We start from the raw sequence: 19,905 nt of genomic DNA, 5'->3' as shown, positions 1-19,905 counted from the left end.
TGAGTTGTCTTAGGCTGAAAAATTGTTTCACTCCATCTTTTTGTGGGCTCTGCTGCTCTAGAATTTGTTTAGAGTCATTATTTAAAGGTATTTGGAAGGTTTGGGGGAGAGCTCAGGTGAGTCCCTACTTTTACTCCCTCATCTTGGCTCCACCTCTATCCTGTAAATCTCATTAGCACATAGTGGTTTTCATGTTGACTCCCATGTTAAACTGAGCTTCCTGAAAGGATAATTTTGTGTCTTTGTTCGTATCCCTAGTACTTAGCTCAGTGCCTGGTACATAGTAGGTGTTGAATAGATGCTTAGGGACCAACTCGGCGGTTGCTAAGAACAAGGAAAGCCTTGGTCCTTACCCACCAAGACTTTATACATTATTTTAAAGGCAGGACAGACAGACATGGCTCTTTAGCTTTCTAGTTAATTACATGACATTATTTTCTGCCTTTTCAATTGGCTGTGTAGCTATAAAGGATTTTTCTTTGGTCTTTGACTACTGCCCCTTTTAAAAGTAAGGCTTAAATTTAAAAAAAAAAAAAAAAGAAAAAAGAAAAACTATCCAACCTCTAAGAAGGCCAAAGCTGCCATCTTGGCCTCAATTGGGGGGACACAGGGAGACAGTGCACGTTCCCGTTGGCAGACTCATCAAAATTGTTAGAAAATTAGGCTATTATCAGGAGCATCATTTTGATAGATAAGATAGAGCTTATTTTTAAAATTAAAAAAAATCACCATGACAGTTTTTAAGTCCAATTGGCTAAAAGATGACTTTTTTTCCAGAAGATGGTTTCCAGTGATAACTAGCTCAAAAATTACTTCCCTCATCCCCTTGCCCTGAAATTAGTGTATAAGAAACAGAAACTCAAGTATAACCAAATCCAGAATTTTCTTCCTCTGCTTGGTGCAAATAGTGAGACAAGACCATTGCAAATAGGGTTGGATTGCTGTCCTGCCTAAGGCATGCCCACGGGGCTGCACCATTTCTTGGCCCTCTTATTCCTCTGGAGATTGAAATACACAGTTAAGTGTGAGGTGAATGCTATTAGCAGAGTTCAGCAGCCCTGCTTTGTGGTGGTGTACTGTCTTATTTAGGATGTTAAACCTTAGCCTCTACCCTTGTTGTGACAAGCAGAAAACTGGATTTTTGAAACATCTTACCTTAACCTCACTTTGGCCTCAGTTTCTTCATTTCTCAAATGGGGGTAGTAATATTGCCCCAACTACATGTCATCATCAGATGGATCAGAAGTTAAGGGAATTATTAATAAAGGGGTATCTAAATCATGAGATGGCAACAAGTGACATTTAGATTATGTCCTGACCACGTCCTTTGAATCCTCTCTGGAAACCCTCTAGTCACTATTACTTTAACTGTCATAGCATCATTCTTGGATCAGATAGATTAAAAGTTATTTTCAGGATGCTCTGGCTGGACATATGAAGAATATCCTCAATGATCCTACTAAAGAGTGATTGGTTCTACCCACCTCCAGTTTAAAGTGTTAGAATTCTCATTTTGTGTTCACAACTTGAATACAAGTCTGCATCTAAAACAAGTATTGCTGGTTCCTAATCAACAGCAAAGGAAAGTGACTTGTGCTCAAAAGCTTTGTGTTTTGGTTATGATTTCTTTCCTGGTAGTACCATCACCTTCCTTCCCCCCATTCCAGTGTGCCCTAAACCATATTGCCTTTAACAGAGTTTTCTGTAACTGACGATTCTCTGACCAATGTAATGCAATGGCCTTGTTCTAAATGCAAGGTTTCTGGGAAAGCATCACCTACTCCTGTGTACAAGGCGTGACCTTTAGGAGAGTTTATGTGCTTTTTTTTCTCATCAGACAAAATCGGTTTGCCTTTGCTTTCCTGAAAAGTGACAGCCTTTCTAACCCATTACTGCCCAAATAAACCATAACTCAGGAGTTACACACAAAGTGCTGTTTTTTTCCATGAAAAAGGAAAAAAGAAAATGGAACTCTTGCCTAGTGATCCATGCAGTTTTCCAGGAAACAGCCAAGTGCCATTCATCAGGGAAATATAATTAGCATCATGTTTCTTAAAAGAAAGTTTCTTTGAAAAGATGATAGCTAATGAGAAAAGACCTGGGGCTTTCCTCTCCCCTCTTTCATTCTTCTCAACTGCGAAGCTGAAATTCAGACTTTCAGATCATCCCTTAAAAAGTATCAAGCAGAAAAATGGAGGCATTTTCCATGTTTTCATAGAAGGCTCTGAATCTCTTCCTCTAACAGGTATAATAATGATTGAATCTCTTAAACTGTTTTTCTTCATTCTATTCACATTTTCATTAATGGAACCTCACAATGATTAGTTTATGAGGCAGCTGTCACTAGTGGAGAGAAATGAATGAGTTTCAAGAGTCCCATAAAGCATTTATGAATTGCTTTTATGCCACCGCTAATGTTTCCTAAATACATTACTAGTTTCTCTTATCCACAGGGAATCTTGTAATACATGCCTTTTTTGGTAACCAAATGCTTTTTCCCTTACTTTGACTTTTAAGGAAGACCAAGTCTGGCCTAGGTCAAACCCAGAGAGGGAATCAAGCTCATCTGTCAATCATTCTGCGAGCCCAACGGAGAAAAACCATGGTTTTCAAAACATTCTCCAAGTATTTTCATCTCTCTTCTGATCCTTATATTAACCTGAAGTGGGGCAGTATTATTCTCATTTAATGGAGTGGATTGAGAGCTGGCTTTCAAAGTCAGGAGAACCTGGGTTCAAGTCCAGTTTGTGACACGCTGGCTATATCACCATGTGGAAGTCACTCAACCACTTGTCCCAAACTGGGTGTACAGTGCTCTAGACAGCTTTAAAAAGATACACTGCAAAGAAAAAAAGGCTGCAACCTAAATCCTAAGAGGAAATTTCTTCACCTGGAAATTCCCTATACCAATCAAATGACAAGTACAATCCCTGACAATTAAAACATTGAATTACGGAGAAGTACATGGGATCAAAGGGGCAGTTAGGTGGTGCAGCGGATAGAGTGCTGGGCTTGGAATCAGGAAGACTCATTTTCATGAATTCAAATCCTGCCTCAGACACTTACCGTGTGACTCCAGACAAGTCACTTCACCCTGTTTGCCTGGGTTTCCTTATCTGTAAAATGGGCTGGAGAAGGAAATGGCAAACCTGGTCCAGTGTCTGTCGACAAAACCCCAAAAAGGGTTTCAACGTCTCAACAACAACATGGGATCACAGGCATACAGCTGGAAGAGACCTTAAAGCCATTAAATCCATACCCCTCTTTTTGCAGTCCAAGAAACTGAGGCTGAGACATTGTGACTTTCCCTGGGTTAGAGGCAGGATTTAAACTCAGATCTTCCTTACTCCCAACCCAGTAATTTACCTACTGTACCACTTAGCTGTTCCTAGTTAAAGTAAGTGACTTGACCAACTTGACCAGATACATACCTATTTAATGGCAAAGCTGGGAGTAAAAGCCAGGCCCGATTCTTTCCATTGTAACAGGCTGCCGCCCACCATCCATGCCTTTCTATCTTAAGCTTTCTCATTATGGAAGGGAAGGTGAGAAAATCTGAGAATGGATCCAAATTCACAAGTATTTCATAAATAACTCATGATGACTTAGTAAAAATTAAATTAACCAGCCATAAAATAAAATAAAATAAAAAATTCCCTTGGCAACACTGCAGAGGACACTTATTATGAGCTCCTGAGAGTTTATTGAACCTTTTAATAAAAACCAATTTTCTATAATCTCCTTTCTGTGACCTATTTTAAAATAAGCCAGGGCTGGTAGAAGACTTCAGGGTCACAGGCCCTAGTACCATATGCTTTGATTTAGACTTTGCAAGTTTTTTCATTACTAGGAAGTCCTTTTACTTGGAACTTCCCAACCTTAAAAGGCTCAGAAATTGAGGACAAAAGAGAAGGTCTTAAGAGTGGATATAGTCCTGTTGACATTGGTTGGTTAACCAAACCAACAAAAACCTTTCTGCTTGCGGAGCTAGCCAGTCACCTTCCAGGAGACTCCTAGCCCATTTTATTTGGGTTATGTTCAAGCCATGTCTGGTCAATCACATCCTGCCCCTGCTGCCCAAGGGTTGAAAGGGAGGCTGTCATGGATGTGGGTAAGCTGAGCCAGAACAACCCTCACTGATACCTGAGTTACCTGGATGAAGAGCAGCCCTGCCTGCGCTTTGCTTTGCTTTGCTAGAGGAAGCTGAGTCTCAGAGAGGTATTTAGGCTGATAAGTATAAAACTGAAATAAAAACATTAAGAAACAACAAGGCCAGTTTTATTTTAGAACATAGTCATGAGGTAGTTAAGTTGGGAAAACAAGCAAATCATTAAAAAAGCTCTCTGGACTTAATTCACTCACTGCACATCTTACGCTGGGCGAAATGACCTGGAAACCAAATTATTCATTCCCACACCCAGGAAAAATGTCAAACCAAGCACTAACCAAGTCACCAAGAGAAACCTGCTGAAGCCTAGTACTAGGCATGTATGGAGATGTGCTCCTTATCCCCATTTTCACAAAATGGTCTAGCAGATTCCAGAACCCATGAGACTTTATTTTAATAAAAATGTCCTTTTTCAGAAAGGCCCCCTTTGCCCCGTTTCCCCACTAGATGAAAACCACTTGAGTTCCTGTATTCTTGCTACCATAGGAATCTGGCTATTTAGAAACGCTCTTCTTGGGCAACCTGATTTTTTTCCACCGGCGTAAAAGCACTCGGTACTTTTCAGACTCAGTTTTCTCTTCTGACACTTTTTTCAGGACAATTCGCATAGCTGTCTCCGTTTCTGATTCTTTATCCTCTCCAATGATAAGATCCAGTGTATCACCCACTTTCACCTGAAAATTTAAAAGTGACCATTATGACATTTTGGAAAATAGAGACTGGCTTATAAAACACTCCATTTGAATATGATTTGTTTTTCACGAGCTAGAAATTCAGCTGGTACTGAGCACAGAGCACAGTGATCATTTTCCTAGAATGCAGGGCAGGACTCAAGAGTACACACAGAAAGCCTGGTTTTTCTTCTAAGGCTGCTTCCCACTAGTCCTTTGCCTGCCATTTAACTAACTTCTGGGCCTCATTTTCCTCAGCCATAAAACAAAGAGGCTACACCAGACGACCTCTATGATCTTCTGGTTCATTATAGAAGGAAGCTCAGGCTCAAATAACCTGTTGCTTAGTGAGCTCCTGACAAGTCTTTTGGAGACTCACTCTGCTGGCACGTTGCAAAGGGCGGCACTTTGCAAGTCATCGGGGCACGATGATAAGCTACCTCTGCACCACTGTGACCACATACATTGCAAAGGAAAGTTAGGGTTCAACATTTTTTGTTGGTTTCAAATTAGGTCTGTTTATCTGTCTGCCAAATAACCTTGGTGCATAGACTTTCAGTCTGGTTGTTGTAGAACCCACAGTCATCCATCCTATCAGAGACTAAGCATTTTCTTAGGAGAAATGGAAGGAAACAGCATGTCCCCAGGTAGTCCTAGTAAGAAAGGAGCCAGAAATTTTACCTCAAAATATCAGACTCTATAGGAACAGACCCCAGGAGGTGCAGGGTGGGAAAGAACTGAATTTGGAATTAGAGGATGCAGGTTCAAATCCTGGCTCTTCTACTTATTAATTGTGATGTTGGTTAAGTCACTGGACCTTAGTTTTCTCCTATATAAAATGACTGGGATGCACAGATCCTTAAAAGGCTAGTTAATTTACTTTGCCCTGCAGGTCAGAATAAGAAATATGATTCAAGTGCCTTATTTTTACCTTCTTTTCTATACATGTGTTTAATTATCCCTAAATGTCCTTTAGGACAGGAAAACCTGAGTTCAAATCCTGCCTCAGAAACTTACTAGCTGTATGACTATGTGCTAATCACTTAACATATATGGACCTCTGTTTCCTCATCTATAAAATGAGAGTGGACTGGATGACCTCTAAGGTCCCCCTTTCTGCAAGGCTTTTTCAGTCTTCCTTAATTTTATTACCCCTTCTCTGAAACTATCCCCATTTTATTTACACACACATGTATGTATATATGTATACACACACATAATTGTCTGCATGTTGACTCCCTCATCAGACTGTAAGAGTTCCTTGAGAGCAGGAACTGTTTTTTTGCCTTTTTTTTTTGTATCTCAGCCCTTAGCACAGTGTGTGGGCATACAGCAGGCCCTTAATAAATACTAATTGACTGACCTGACTTCCAGCTCTGATAGACTAAAAAGTGCCATACTGAGATTCACCCATGGACCACTTTGCCCAAAGGCCATCTCCAATGGCGGTATCAAAGGCCCTTTGTTTCAAATAAAAAATTGGCAAATCAGTGCAACTTGGTACAACTGTATTCAAATTTACTAGCCAGTGCATGCATGATACCTATGAAATAGCAGATTTTAAAACCTATCAATTTAGTCACCCTCATACTGAAAAGAAGCAAAACATGTTCTCCAGGATGTTTAGGCCCTCCCTGAGAGGCCTAGGCCCCACACTAGAGCAGGAGCCCAGCCAATTAAGTGAGCTGGACCAGTTTTAAGGAACTTTAAAACCTGGTCACAGTTTTCTTGTTCTTGTTACCCAATGTCCAACTTTCTGAGGGAAAAGGAGAATAAGTGCATGAAGGCAATAGACAATGTCTATTCTGTCCCATGAGGAAAGAATAGTAATAAGTTATCACATTTATGTAGCACTTTGTAAAGTTTAAATGATGCTTTACTCACAAGAACCCTGGCATTACTTACAATCTAGAGCCATCTCTGAGGTAAGCAGCACAAGTATAATTACCCTCATTTTACATCTGAGGCAAGGTTTAGGTTACAGGCCTGGTCACACAGCTAATAAGCATCAGAGCTCAGATGTGAACCCCTGGCTTGAGTCTAAGGTCTACATTATACTCTCATGCACAGCAGATTGGATTGCCCCCTGACTTCATTCAGGGGAATGTTTCAGAGGACAATGTTTCTAATGCTTTTCTGATCTCTTGTATGTTCTCATAATAATAAATGCTTATTTAAGTAGCCTAAATAGGGGCAGATGGAGTTTGACAGAGCATTACTATATAAAGTTATCTTATATTCTGTACAAAGTTACTAGCTCCACAGATCAATACTTGAAAAGCCCTTCATTTTCAGCACTTTGAAAAGTTTTTGCTGGCTTCTGGCATAGCTTCAATGCTGAACAAGGGATTAGCCAGGAATGGTACCTAGGCAGGGGCAACCTCCTGGGGTATCCAAATGACAATTCTTTGCTCCCTCTTCTCCCTATCGTGGGGTCCAGGGAGGAAAACCAGGCCCAAAATATACACAAAGCAGAGTTGGCTTGGATCAGTGGTTCCAACCATCTACATTTCAAATCTCCACTTAGTCACACTGTTACTATGACTACCAGACTTCCTAGTACCGAGGCAGGACAGCCTCTCTGGCAGCAGAATGTTAATACTGCCCCCATCCTCCACTGACCCCCAAGAGAAATCTGGAAAGTAGTGAGACAACATAAAATTGAAGATGGGCTGGTAAAGAAGCAATTAGGCAGTAGTTAACAACACATCATAGCAGGGAGAAAAAAGGCATGCCGTTGGGTGTGAAGAGATGGCCAGGCTGGGATGCAATCATTTTTTACTCTGGGAATATTGTATACAGAATAATACAATAGTTATTACAACTGAGGAAGTTGCTGGACCAAGTTCAAGGAAAAAAGCAAAGATACAAAATGCTCAGCCCAATTTCAAGATGAATGACCAATTTGCTAAAATTTTTTCAATTTATATCTGCAGCAACTGACTGACATGAGATCCCCCACTGTAAAAACCATAAAGGTCAAAGAGGAAGAGTTCAGTTGGCTGAGGGCAAGGACTATGAAACTAGGAGGAAGAGGGAAGAAATGAAAAGGTTTTCCTCGTGTCTTATATGTTTAGTTGGGAGAGCTTCTATAATAACATTCCCCCAAACAAGGAACATCCCCATGGAGTGCCCTAGAATTACCAAGACACTGCATTGAGAAGCCAATGTGCCAAGAATCATTCTGAAATGAAAAGGGAGTTTACAATGGAAAATAAAAAGTACTCCTTAGCTATTTTTCCCAGAATTACTGGGATCCCTACTAAATTCTTACCTGAAAAAATGATTCTGGCTTTCAAAGGAAGCTTCTACAGTAACAGGTGCCCTCTGAAATTCACATGCTTACAGCTTATGCAAAGTAGTTCCTTTAGGGCACTGAAAGCATTAGTTATACATGTTTCATACCATAGGAAAAAAAAATACATGATTCTAAAATATCCACTAAACATGTTTAATTTTTTAAAGTTTTTAATCCAATAATACTAACAAAGTCCAATGTCTCCTTACTGTCCTTCACCTACCCCACACTCTTTTCTATTTTCTTCCCTCTCTCTATCTGAACCTGGGGGCCTTAACCATTTCTATGTCATGAACCTCTTCAGTTGTCAATCTAGTGAAGCTGATAGAGCCCTTCTTATAATAAAGGTTTTTACTAAATAAAATAAAATACAATACAATACATAGAATTACAAAGGAAAATAATTCGAATACAGTTACCTAAATTTAAGAAAACAACAAATTTCCAAATGCCAGGCTAAGAATCCTGCATCTAAACCATACCTCCTGCTCCTCCAAGGTCCATCTCCAGTCTCATTTCCTCCTGAACCCTTTAGGACTTCAGCCCACAGGGATCCTTTTGCTCTAAATTTTCAAAACTCCCACAGCCCTGCTTATCAGTACCATTTCTGGTCAAAGCCCAATCTGGTGCTGCCTTGTGCTGTTCTAATGTCTGCAAGTTCATTGAGAGCAAAGGCCTTGTCACATGTTTATTTTGTATTTCCTACAGGACCTAGCACTGGGCTAGGAGGAGAGGAGACACTTGTTTAACTGACTACTGAACAGAACTTTGATATGAAGCCAAAGAAACCCTTGAATGAAAACCATCTCCACTGCTATTTAGGGTGTGTTACTGTGGAAGAAGTAAAGAAAACTCAAGGGTTTAGTCAATGGATCTCCCTGGTTTCTGACTTTGACTTCCAACGGTATAGAAAAAAAGAGATGAATCATCAAAATGACCATTGAGACTGTTGAAGAATAAAACTCTTTAATATGATCTTTGTCTCTCATTCCCACCAAAATCTCTTAAGGGCCGCTGGCTCTGGCTATGCTTTGAGCACTCATGTTCCTACCAGGGGAATGAACGGATTTGGGATGAGGGAAGGAGCAGCATCAGTTCAGGATTGGCAATCTCTCTGACAAAATATTTCAATATCAACTTAAGTTTAAACAACTCACCGTTCTGCTTTTCTTCCATAATTTTTCTCCATTCAATCTGAGTTCACCTTTATAGAATGCATCTTCTATTTTACTTCAGGGAAAAAAAAGACAGAGTGATGCTGTAGAGTAGCATTATATTTACAACAGTCAACAGACCTGCTGGAGAAAGTCTACCAGTAATAGTGAATGAATAACTAGGGGACTAAATTGATTGTCCACATTGAAAGCAATGGGTCATCAAAGGTTAAATTCCATGTGTTTCTAAAACGATGACACAAAAGGCCATTTCCCAATCAGTGAATTGATGCACAGATGTCACACTGCCCTTGTGTTGCCAACTAGTACTCTAACGAGCCCCACACAGGCACATATTGAGGTTACTGTCTAGGGCCGAGGCCTCTATGGTATCCTGCCACCTGGGAACTTGTCTGCAAAGTTAATGTGCCCTTGATTATCAACCTTATCAACTAAGAGCTGCCCAAATTGGTGGGATACTCCTAAAAAGAGTTATTGTATTCTTTATCATCATTTTTTTTGCTCTAGGAAATCAGAAACACTATTTACAGTGAGTGCCATCTACAAACCCCACAGCTGTACTGCAATTAAACAGCTGCTAAATGGGCATTTCTCGTGTTTATCTCATCCTACTGAAATTTATGTAGGCAACTGGATTAAAGGAAAAGACACAAAAAAACTATCTCATTTTCACCTTGGCTTTTTATTTAAGACCATCAAACAATAAACAAGGGGTTGTTTCCTTTTTCTTTTGTTGCTGTTTTTCCTGTTCTCTGAGATTTGGCTTATATAAACTAAGTAGCAGATATGCCTGTGGTAGACAGAAAAGCCACCTTAGTAGGACCACCAGATCTTAGAATGGAGAATATAGGGATCATTCTGACTGGCCAGAGGAGAACCAGGCCACTATGTGCTGATAGGAGTCACTGGCACTGCCTGAAGCTCCAATACATTCTGTGTCCAGATATGTGTCGAAGATGCATCAAGGCACTGAAAAACTAAATAGTCCTCTATATACATGCAGGATGTCTGGCCAATTGCATGCTTGAATAAACAAGGGAATAAAGTGACAGAGAAAAGTAATGCCTAATAAACTCAATTGTGGAGAGTAAAATGCTTTAAAGTTATCAGCCTCAAGAGAATCTTCACTCTTTTTACAGCTAGCCGAGCAAGAGGTACAGAAAAACATTAATGACTCCCTAAAAAATTGTTTAAAAAATCAACTTGTGTGACCAACCATCCTACACCTCACCCTTCCCCATGGATCCAAAAGTAGCCAAAGGCCAAAAATTAACTCCTCTCTCCCGCCCCATTTTTAGTATAAATAATATGGCACTGGTCTAAGAGGCAGAAGACCTAAGTTCTGTGGGGTGTCAAGTCACTAATGTTTCTAAACCTTGATTTCTCTACTTGTAAAATGAGGATATTGGATAAGATGACCTCTTGGGATCTTTCCAGCTCTGAAATTCTGTGATTTTACTATTCTATGCTATTAATCATCCAGGGTGGGCACATGAATATTTGTAAAGCTAGATTACATCAACTGATATAAAAAACAAAGTAGCTAATGGTTAGTACCATCATACACCTTCCAAACTTACTTTCTTGCAAGATCCAGACCTGTTTTCAAGATGACATCATACCGAAAAGAAGGGACGACTTTCTCCAGATCCTTATAGTCTTTTACTACATTGGGGTCATCTTCCAATTCATCTTCCTGCTCACTCATCTCTCCCCGATCTTCATCAGAGTCATCGTCATCATCTTCTACTTTCTGCAAAGCCTTTTTACTGGTCTTTTTAGACCCTGTGTTGCTTTTGAGTCTTATGGAAAAGAGTGAAATGCATTCTGGGGATATTAAAAGCCCTGGAAGTTTCACAGAGGAAATGCCACAAAAGAACAAAGTTCTATAGTTTGATATGTTTAACTGGTAACTAGAAGAATTTATGTATTGACTCCAAGAGGTACAGGGTTTACGTGCAAGAGATGTCCCCCAGAGTCCAATCCAGGCATTTGGTTTTCTTAAAGCATGGATGGGCAATCTGAGACTAGTCATAGCACACATCACCTGAAACAGAAGACATTAAATCAGATGTATTTTCCAAATGTGGCATTACTGAAGTTGCATAACATAAAAAATTCATAATATAGACCTGCCATCTCCTTTTCTTAGGTCAAATTTAATTCTTTTCTACAGCTAGAGGATATGATTCAAGTGAGTGGGTATGCTCCACACACTCAAAGTAATTAAGCCATTTATTCATACACAACCTTGGTTCTACTTCAGGAAGAGAATTAGCTTTGAGAATAGTGGCCAAGCATGCCAAAGGGCATAATTATTAGTAATAATTTCCTAATATTTCTTTTTTTAAAAGTTGGAAAATTATGTAGAGAAAATTTTTTGGAAAATTCTTCTGTAACTAGTGTTCTTGATTATGCTTAAATGTGACAATAAGGATTTGTGAAATCCAAAGAAAATTCTCAACCTTCCCTCATTTCAACCTCCTTCCTGACCTCAACCCAAACTGCTAACTAGCTAAATCAAGAGATTTTAATTTCACTTTTTCCTCTTCCCTTACCATTTTCCTTATCTTGTCCTATCTGATACAGAATGGGTGATAAGGATGAACAGAAGGGACTTTTGGCTCTGAATAGGTCACCATAGGCAAGGTCCCTTCTCCAACCCATAGCAGAAAAATAGGCAAGCCAGGAAACAAAAAGACAAGGGGCTGAGGGAGGGTAATGTCAATGATATAAAAATTTTCATATACCCCCAAAGTGAGCCAAAGAACAATCAATTTACCTAAAAACCACCTTCTTAGAGAATATATAAATAAGCTTCCCAATGTGTGCAAAACTGGTTTTAGAAACTGATTCCATAATTATAAAACACAAATGCTTTCTAAATGGCCAACAATTGGGTACTTGAGTCTGAAAAAGTACTCTTTTGCTAAGGCTATACTTTATAATTGATATCCTTTAATAATGACCCTCACAGTTTATTATCTTTTTCCCCCTTTCATCTCACCACATAACACAAAGTGCTCAACAACAACCATCCACAAGTCTCACACGAAAGCATGTAGTTAGAAGCCACTGTGACATGTTGCCAGCCTCCATCTGCTGCCATTTTGGGCCTTGTTTTTTGCTGGTTTGATGAGACAGAAGAACACTAACCACACAACCTCCTGTCCTAGTGCTCTCAGGGTCCTCTAGTCTACTCACCTAAGAAACAAAGCAGGCTCAAATTAGGGGCTGCTTTTACAGAATAGCTCTAATTTAAAATTCTCTCAAAAAAGTACTTCCTCTGATGTAAACAATTTATCAAGCAGTGAAAGCCACACACTGTCATATGGCTAACCCAACTACAGGCCACAGACTCTCATTCACTTACTCATACTGATGAAGAAATACTGCCAGAAATTACTTTTCATCCCATCCTGTCCCATTTGGCAGAAGACGGGTCATAACTATTAACAGAAGGAACATTTGGTCCAAAGTAGGTTACCAGAGAAGGCCATGGAGACAGAGAATATCTAGATCAATAACAGTGAAGAATGGCTGGCTTTATATAGGGCTTTAAGGGCAAAGACCTTTACATGTTATTTCATTTGATCCTCACAACTCCATGAGGTAAATGCTGTCATTATCCCTATTTTTTAATTTAATTAGTTTATTTTGATTTATCAACAATCACTTCCATAAGCTTTTGAGTTTTAAATTTTTCTCCCCCTCACTCTCCAAGACTGTGCAATCTGATATAGGCTACACATACACATTGCTATTAAACATATTTTCACATTAGTGATGTTATAAGAAAGAATTAGAACCAATAGGAGGTACCCACAAAACACAACAGAAGAAGAAAAAATAGCAAATAGTATGCTTCAATCTGCATTCAAACTCCATAGTTCTTTCTTTGGATGTGGATAGCATTTTCCATCATGAGGCCTTTGGAGATGTCTTAGATCCTTGTATTGCTGAGAAGGGTTAAGTCTATCAATATTAGTCATTGCACAACGTGGCTGTTACTGTGCACAATGTTCTCTTGGTTCTGCTCACTTCACTCAGCATCAGACCATACAAGACTTTCCAGGTTTTTCTGAAGTCTGCCTGCTCATCATTTCTTATAGCACAATAGTATTCCATTACATTCACATAACACAACTTGTTCAGCCATTTCCCAATTGACAGGCATCCTCTCAATTTCCAATTCTTTGCCACCACAAAAAGAGCTGCTATAAATATTTTTGTACATGTGGGTCCTTTTCCCATTTGTGTGATCTCTTTGGGATACAGCCCTAGGAGTGCTATTGTTGGGTCATTATCCCTGTTTTAAAAGTGGAGAAACTAAAGTTGAGAGAAAAGCATCAGAGGGACTAAGTATCTGAGGCAAGATTTGAACTCAGGTCTTCCTAATCCATCAGTCTCTACTATGTCTTCTAGCTGCTTCCAGTGAATCTACATATAACAATAATAGGATTAATTTAAATTTATGTAACACTTAAGGTTTGCAAGGCATCAAAACACTAACAACCCAGAAAGGGTAGGATCTATTCTGTTTATCACTTTGGATAAATTCTGAACTGGGACTTGTGATTTCACAGAAACCCCTTCTCGTTTCCTTTACCAATACAAATTGGGACTTTTTCTGCAACTTGGAGTTTTAAAGAGTTGTCTGGGAAATTCAGAGATTAGGTGACTTGGGCAGGTTGGGTAACTGGGGCACTCAGAGGTTAGGTGACTTACCCAGTCACATAGCTGACATACCCAGTCACATAGCTGACATGTCATTGGTAAGATTTGAATCCAAGGACTGCCAACAGAGAGACTAGCTCTTCATTCATTACACCATGCTTTTTAGCACTTCCAAGATCTACTTCCTCTCCCTCCCCAAATCACCAAGTACCCAAGACTTGTTACTGAACCTCTTCCTTTTCTGTGAAAGAATATACTTTCCCTAACACCCTGAAATACTTCATAAGCTAAAGGAAGAACTATCTGCAACTCAGGAGACAGGAAATATTATGTACTTTGGATGGGGGGAAAGGGCAGTGACTCTGGAGTCAAATACTATCTCTGATGCTTACCTCTGTGACCTTGGCTAGGTGACTTAACCTCCCTGGGCCTCAGTTTCCTCATCTGTAAAATGAAGGGGTTGGATTAGATGGGCTCAGGTCTCTTCCCTATGATGGTCTTCCATTGTGGAAAGTTTCAAGTTCAAGCCCTTCCACTCCCATCAATAATAATCAATTTAATAATAGCTAGTATTTATATAGCACTTCAAGGTTTACAAAGCACTTTACAAATATCTTCTCATTGAATCTTCACAACAGCTTTTGGCGGTAGACACTATTCTTATTCCCATTTTACAGACAAGGAAAATGAGGCAGATAGAAGTGAAGTGACTTGCCCATGGTCACAACAGCTATTTCGTATAGCTAAGGCCCTGGACATGGCAGCATCAGCTCAAAATTATAACATGTTGCATCAATTAGATGCATTTGTGGGATGCCTACCCAGTGGGGAAGGATTAAGGCGCTGGGTTTTTACCACTTTTGTTCATGCACTTTAGCAAATTATTTTTTGCTTTCTGGCATTCGTGTAAAAGGACCATAAGCCCCTGAATATGGGACGTAGACTAGAGATTTAAAGCTAAAAGAGACCTTAGAGATCAACTACTCCGAATCTTTCATTTTACAGATGGGTAAACTGAGAGACCCAGAAATGTCAAATGACTTACCCAAGATCACTCAGGTAGAAAGTGGCAGAGCCACGATTAAAACCCTGGACCCTGAGGCCAAACCAGAGCTTTTTCCACTAAACAACAAGGCTGTCCTAAGGACAATCAGATGCAGCATCAGTGCTCAGGTTAGAGGTCGGGGCTATACCTATTAGATTTGGAGGTCAATTCAATTCAGCCAACATTTATGAAGTGACTACTCTATGTAAAATGCTAAGGATGGAAATGTGTGATCTTATGGAAATCACTTGCCTTCTCTTGCTCAGTTTCATCTAAAAAAAAAACAAAAAACAACCCAGTGAGTTGGTCTAGAGGATCTTTAGAGCCCCTCCTAGCTCTAACTCCTGTGATCCCATGGTCTATGCTAGCTGAGCTCTCAGTGGCTTGAAGATCTGAGGTCCAAAGACCTGAATTCAAATTGAATCTCTACAATTCCACTGGATAAGATTTTGAGTAAGCCACTTAGCAGCCCTTAGGATCTCCACCTAGAGTAGATAATTCTAGGCAAGAATAAGTGGATAAGGATAAGGTCCTCAGGGCACCAAGATGGCTGGAAAGGAGAAACTGTCACACCTCCTTCAACAGGAGCTCAAGCTTTGGCCTTTATAGCATTTACTTAATCCCCCTCAAATCTTTCCTTTTTGCATGCACAATTCCTACCCAGTCCTTTCCAAATTACTCCAGCCTAAAGAGATTATAAAATCATAAAACGAGTGGCCAGAAACACTGAGGGTCTTCCCCTCTCAGTTTGATTTTTTTTTAATATTAGATAAAGAGGCCATTCTGTGCCTCATTTCTTACCTAGCCTTAAGCACTACCTCAATCAAACTGAGACTTGTTAAAAGACCAAGGTCTCCCACTGCATCCACGGCTATCTCCTGTTGTCCTGATCTATATCTCACAGCTGGGCCCAGATGGCTCCAGGGGACAAAGTGAGGCTGGTGACTTTGCACAGCTCTCCCTCATTTAAATCCAATTCACTTGCATGTCATGGCATCACCTCTCTGATGTCATGGTCCTCTTTGAAAATGAAGGACAAACAACAAAACTAGTGCTACAAGAGACCTCAGAAGCCATCTGGTTCAACCCCCTAATTTTACACAGTAAAAAAAACAGACCCAAGTAAAATAAATGATTTGCCTGAGGTTACACAGGTAGCAAATGTCACAGGTGGGATTTGAATCTAGGTCCTTTGACTCCAGAGACAATGCTCTTTTGAAGGTGACAGTCCCACCACCCCGGACTCTCAGGGCAATCTGTCTCAAAGCTCTCATAACTGGTACCATACCACAAATCACTCTTCTATTGTACATTATTATCTCCTCTAACTGTTCCGTGTGTTCTAAACTCCTTAAAGGTCAAGACTAAACCCAACAAAGTTCTGTACCCACACTGGGGGAGGAGGAGGGAAATTAAGGAAGAGAGGAAGGAGGCTAGTAACAGACGCCTCGGTCAATCCCTGTTGAGACTTCCACTATCAGGAATTCTTAAACTCATTTTGTGTCATGAATCCTTTAGGCAGTCTGGTGAAGCCTATGGACCCCTTCTTGGCAAAATGTTTTTAATGTATATGATACATTAGATTACAAAGAAAACAAATTGTATTGAAATAGTCTTTAGACATGAAGGCTGCAATCATATGGGATCTAATAGCAAGTCTAATAACTACAGTAGTTTTGAAGTAGTGACGAGTGTAAATATTTTGAGACAGCTCCAATTATAACGTATTATAAAAATATCTGATTTCTATTGGTGACAATGTCACAGGTACCGCTAATACTAATACTCTGATTTATTGCCTATATTCATAATGGAAAGAAACGCTAAACTTCAGTCAGAGGTTAGTGAAAATAAAGCTATAATTTTTTTCAGACTCCATGAAATCTATCTACAGGACATTATAGATCCCAAATTAAGAACTCCTATTCTAAGTTCACTGCCTTGGAGAAACCCTAGGAGTTATAAAGGGCATTGGGCTCCTCAAAAGAATTCCAACATTTATATAGCACAGTTAAGGTTCACAAAGTGATTTACATACATTCTCATACAATCCTCACAAAAACCCTGGAAGGCAGGTGCTATCATTATCCCCATTTTGCAGGCGGGCAAACTGAGGATTAAGGTTAAGTGACTTGCCCAGAGGGTCATTTACAGTATTTAAGAGTCTGAGGCTTGCATTTGAACTCATCTTCCTTTCTCCAAGTCCCCAGTGCGGTGAGAGTTAGCATTTTTTCATGGTGCTTTAAGGTTTGCAAAAAGCGTTTGAGCCACACACACAACCACCCTGGGAGACAGGTGCTATTACTATTCTCCCCTTTTACAGAGTAGGAAACTGAGGCTGGGAGTAAAGTGACTAGCCCGGAGCCACAAGGCTGTTAAAAGCGTCTAGAGGCCAAGGCGGAGCCCGGCGACCCCCGCGCCCAATGCCCTGCCGCGGCTCACCTTGTCCCCCGCTACCCTTCTACCCTCCCCCGCCCCAGCCCGCCCGGGCCCGGGCCCGGGCCTCCTCCCTGGCCCCCTCCCGCCTCGGCTCCCGCACAGCAAGGCCACGGGGCCCCGCGCCTTCTCCCCAAGGTCAAGCGCAAAGGGAAACCTGATGCTCAGGTTTCCGAAGCACAGAGCTTCCCCACCCCCTCCCTTGGGGCTACTCCCCCATAACGCTCCCCCCGTGGCCCCCACACCCACGTGCGCAAGCCCCCACGCACATGCGGGGCTTGTCCGCGGGTCTGGGGGCCTGAGAGGACAGCGAGGACTCCTGCTGGGCCCGACCGGCTTAGGCCGGGCAGGGGGCGTCCGGTGGGGCGTGTTACCTCAGTGCGTGAAGGGGCGGGGACCCCTCGACTGCAACCCCGGCCCGGCCTGACAGCCCCTTCCCCTTCCCCTTCCACCCGAGCGCCGGCGCAGAGCAACGAGGAGAGTGGAGAGCTGAGAGAGAGCGGCCTGGGGCTGCCGCCGAGCGGGGGCGGTGGAGCAGCGACGCCTGCTGGAGCTGCGGGCTTGGAGGACTAGCCCCAGAGCCTGGCCCAGGCCACGCCCCCGAACCAGCCCCGCCCCGCGCCCGGCCCTGCTGGGGCTACACCCTGCCCGGCTTCTCCCTCTGCAAGGTCTTCAGTTCCTTGTTGTCTCCCTCCTTCCCTCCCCGATTCTTCCCTTCTGCCTTCCTCTTCCCTTCCTCCTTCCTCCCTCCACTTCTTCCCTTCTGCTTCCCTTTCTTCCCTCTGTCTCCTCCTTCCTTTCATTCCTCCCTACCTCCTTATCTTCCTCTCTTTCACATAACCTCCCTTCCCTTTTTCTCCTTCCTCCCTATCTTCTTCCCCTCCCCTCTCCCACTCTCTTACCCTTTCCCTCTATTCTTTCCTCCCTCCCACTTCCTTTTCTTCTCCCTCTTTCTTAGTCTCTTCTCTATTCATTTTCCTTCCTTTTTCAGTCAACCGGTCAATAAACATTAAGTGCCTGCTGTGTGCCAGACACTCTGCTAAGCTCTGGGGATATAAAAAAGCAAAAAACAGTCCTTGTCCTCAAGGACCTTACAATTGAATGGGAAAGACAACATGCAATATATACGGAGCAAGCTCTAGACAGGATAAGTAAAAATTAAAAAGAGGGTAAGCCCTGGTATTAAGAGAGGTTAGAGTAGGCTTCCTCTACAAGGTGGGATTTTAAGTGGGACTTTTCCTCCTCCTCTTCTTCCTCTTCTTTCTTTTCCTCTCTCTTCATTTCCCTCTTACTCCTTCTCTTTTTGTCCCCTCTTCCTCCCTTTCCTTCCTGCTTTTCTTTTCCTTTCTCCCTCCTGCTCCTTCTCTCTTTGACTCCTCCTGCCTCCTTTTCCTCTCTCTCCTTCCTGGTTCTTTCTCTACTTATTCCCTTATCTTCCTCACTCTTTTACTCCCTGCTCTGTCCTTTGCTTTCCCTTACTCCTCTACTTCCTTAATCTTCCTCTTCCCCCTTTTCCCTACTTCTCCTTACCTTCCTACTCCTCGTATCTCTGCCTCTTTTTCCTTCCTGCTTCCTTACTCACCTCTTTTATCCTGTCTTCTTCACTCTTTCTGCCTTCCTTCCCTCTCCCTCTTACTCTACTTCCCCCCTCCTCTCCCTTTTCCCTTTTCTTTCCTTACTCTGCCCCCTTCAGTCAACTAATCAATCAACTAGCACCTCTGGCTTCTTCCTTCCCCTCTTCTGCTTTATGCTTGAACTTCTCCTTCCTAACTCTCCTCCAACTCCACCTTCTTCACCTATTACTTCTCTGGTTGCTATTATTGCTCTGTTAATTTCTGGGTCTCTAGAAATGGAAAATTCTCCAGGGTCTGGTCCCGAAGAGAAGGAAGAACTGTCAGTGGCAGAGTCCAGGCTGAATAATCAGTGACTTGCCAGGATGATCTTCCAACAGGCTTGGGCACGGAGAAACAGTACATGAAGCTTAAGGAATTCTTTCTCCAGAAAGTGGTACCCTGGCACTTTGCAAAGTTTTTCTGACATCACCTCAATTGAAAAAAAAAAGCAAAAAACAGTTATCAGCTGTCTTCTAAGTATTTGAAGGGATGTCAAGATGAAGTAGACTTGTTCTGCTCCAGTGCTTAGCATGTAGTAGGCTCTTAATAAATGTTAATTGATTGATTGATTGGCCTCAGTGAGCAGAACTATGGGTGGAAGCTGCAAAGAGGAAAATTTAGGCTTGATATCAGGAAACACTTCCTAACAACTAGAACTATCCAAGATTGAAATGAACTACCTGGTCGATGATGATTTCCCCCTACTTGGAGGTCGTCAGGCAGAGCCTTTGAACCATTTTTGGTTATGGCAGGGCAGAACCATTTCCCCATATGTTTATAATGGAGATTCCTTTTGTATATGGGTTATACTACATGGCCAGT

The 19,905-nt window shown here is 41.5% G+C and overlaps 1 protein-coding gene across 2 annotated transcripts; it reads right to left on the bottom strand.

Annotated features, from left to right (window-relative positions):
- Positions 1-4,256: 4,256 nt before the first annotated feature.
- Positions 4,257-17,937, bottom strand: CUNH6orf203 (chromosome unknown C6orf203 homolog). 2 transcript variants are annotated; one of them, XM_027856495.1, is made up of 4 exons: positions 17,845-17,937; positions 10,893-11,359; positions 9,295-9,367; positions 4,257-4,842 (listed from the first exon to the last, which is right to left on the bottom strand). In XM_027856495.1, the coding sequence occupies exons 2-4, from the start codon at positions 11,354-11,356 to the stop codon at positions 4,663-4,665; spliced, it is 717 nt and encodes a 238-aa protein (XP_027712296.1). In that variant the 5' UTR covers positions 11,357-11,359; positions 17,845-17,937; the 3' UTR covers positions 4,257-4,662. The 2 variants fall into 2 exon arrangements, with proteins under 2 accessions (XP_027712296.1, XP_027712292.1); XM_027856491.1 differs by lacking the exon at positions 17,845-17,937 and adding an exon at positions 12,364-12,629.
- Between the last annotated feature and the right edge of the window lie 1,968 nt (positions 17,938-19,905).

The sequence above is a fragment of the Vombatus ursinus genome, unplaced genomic scaffold (assembly GCF_900497805.2).
Source record: "Vombatus ursinus unplaced genomic scaffold, bare-nosed wombat genome assembly UNPS02000582.1, whole genome shotgun sequence".
In the NCBI taxonomy this organism is placed as follows: Eukaryota; Metazoa; Chordata; class Mammalia; order Diprotodontia; family Vombatidae; genus Vombatus; species Vombatus ursinus.
This window is presented reverse-complemented; position numbering and strand designations above follow the sequence as displayed.

Coding starts and splice junctions, on each gene's coding strand:
- CUNH6orf203 (XM_027856491.1), bottom strand. CDS start 12,411: ATGGAGGCTGGCAACATGTCACAGTGGCTTCTAACTACATGCTTTCGT. Junction 9,368..10,892: donor GGTCTGGATCTTGCAAGAAA/GTAAGTTTGGAA, acceptor TTTTCCCTGAAG/TAAAATAGAAGATGCATTCT. Junction 4,843..9,294: donor TATGGAAGAAAAGCAGAACG/GTGAGTTGTTTA, acceptor TTAAATTTTCAG/GTGAAAGTGGGTGATACACT.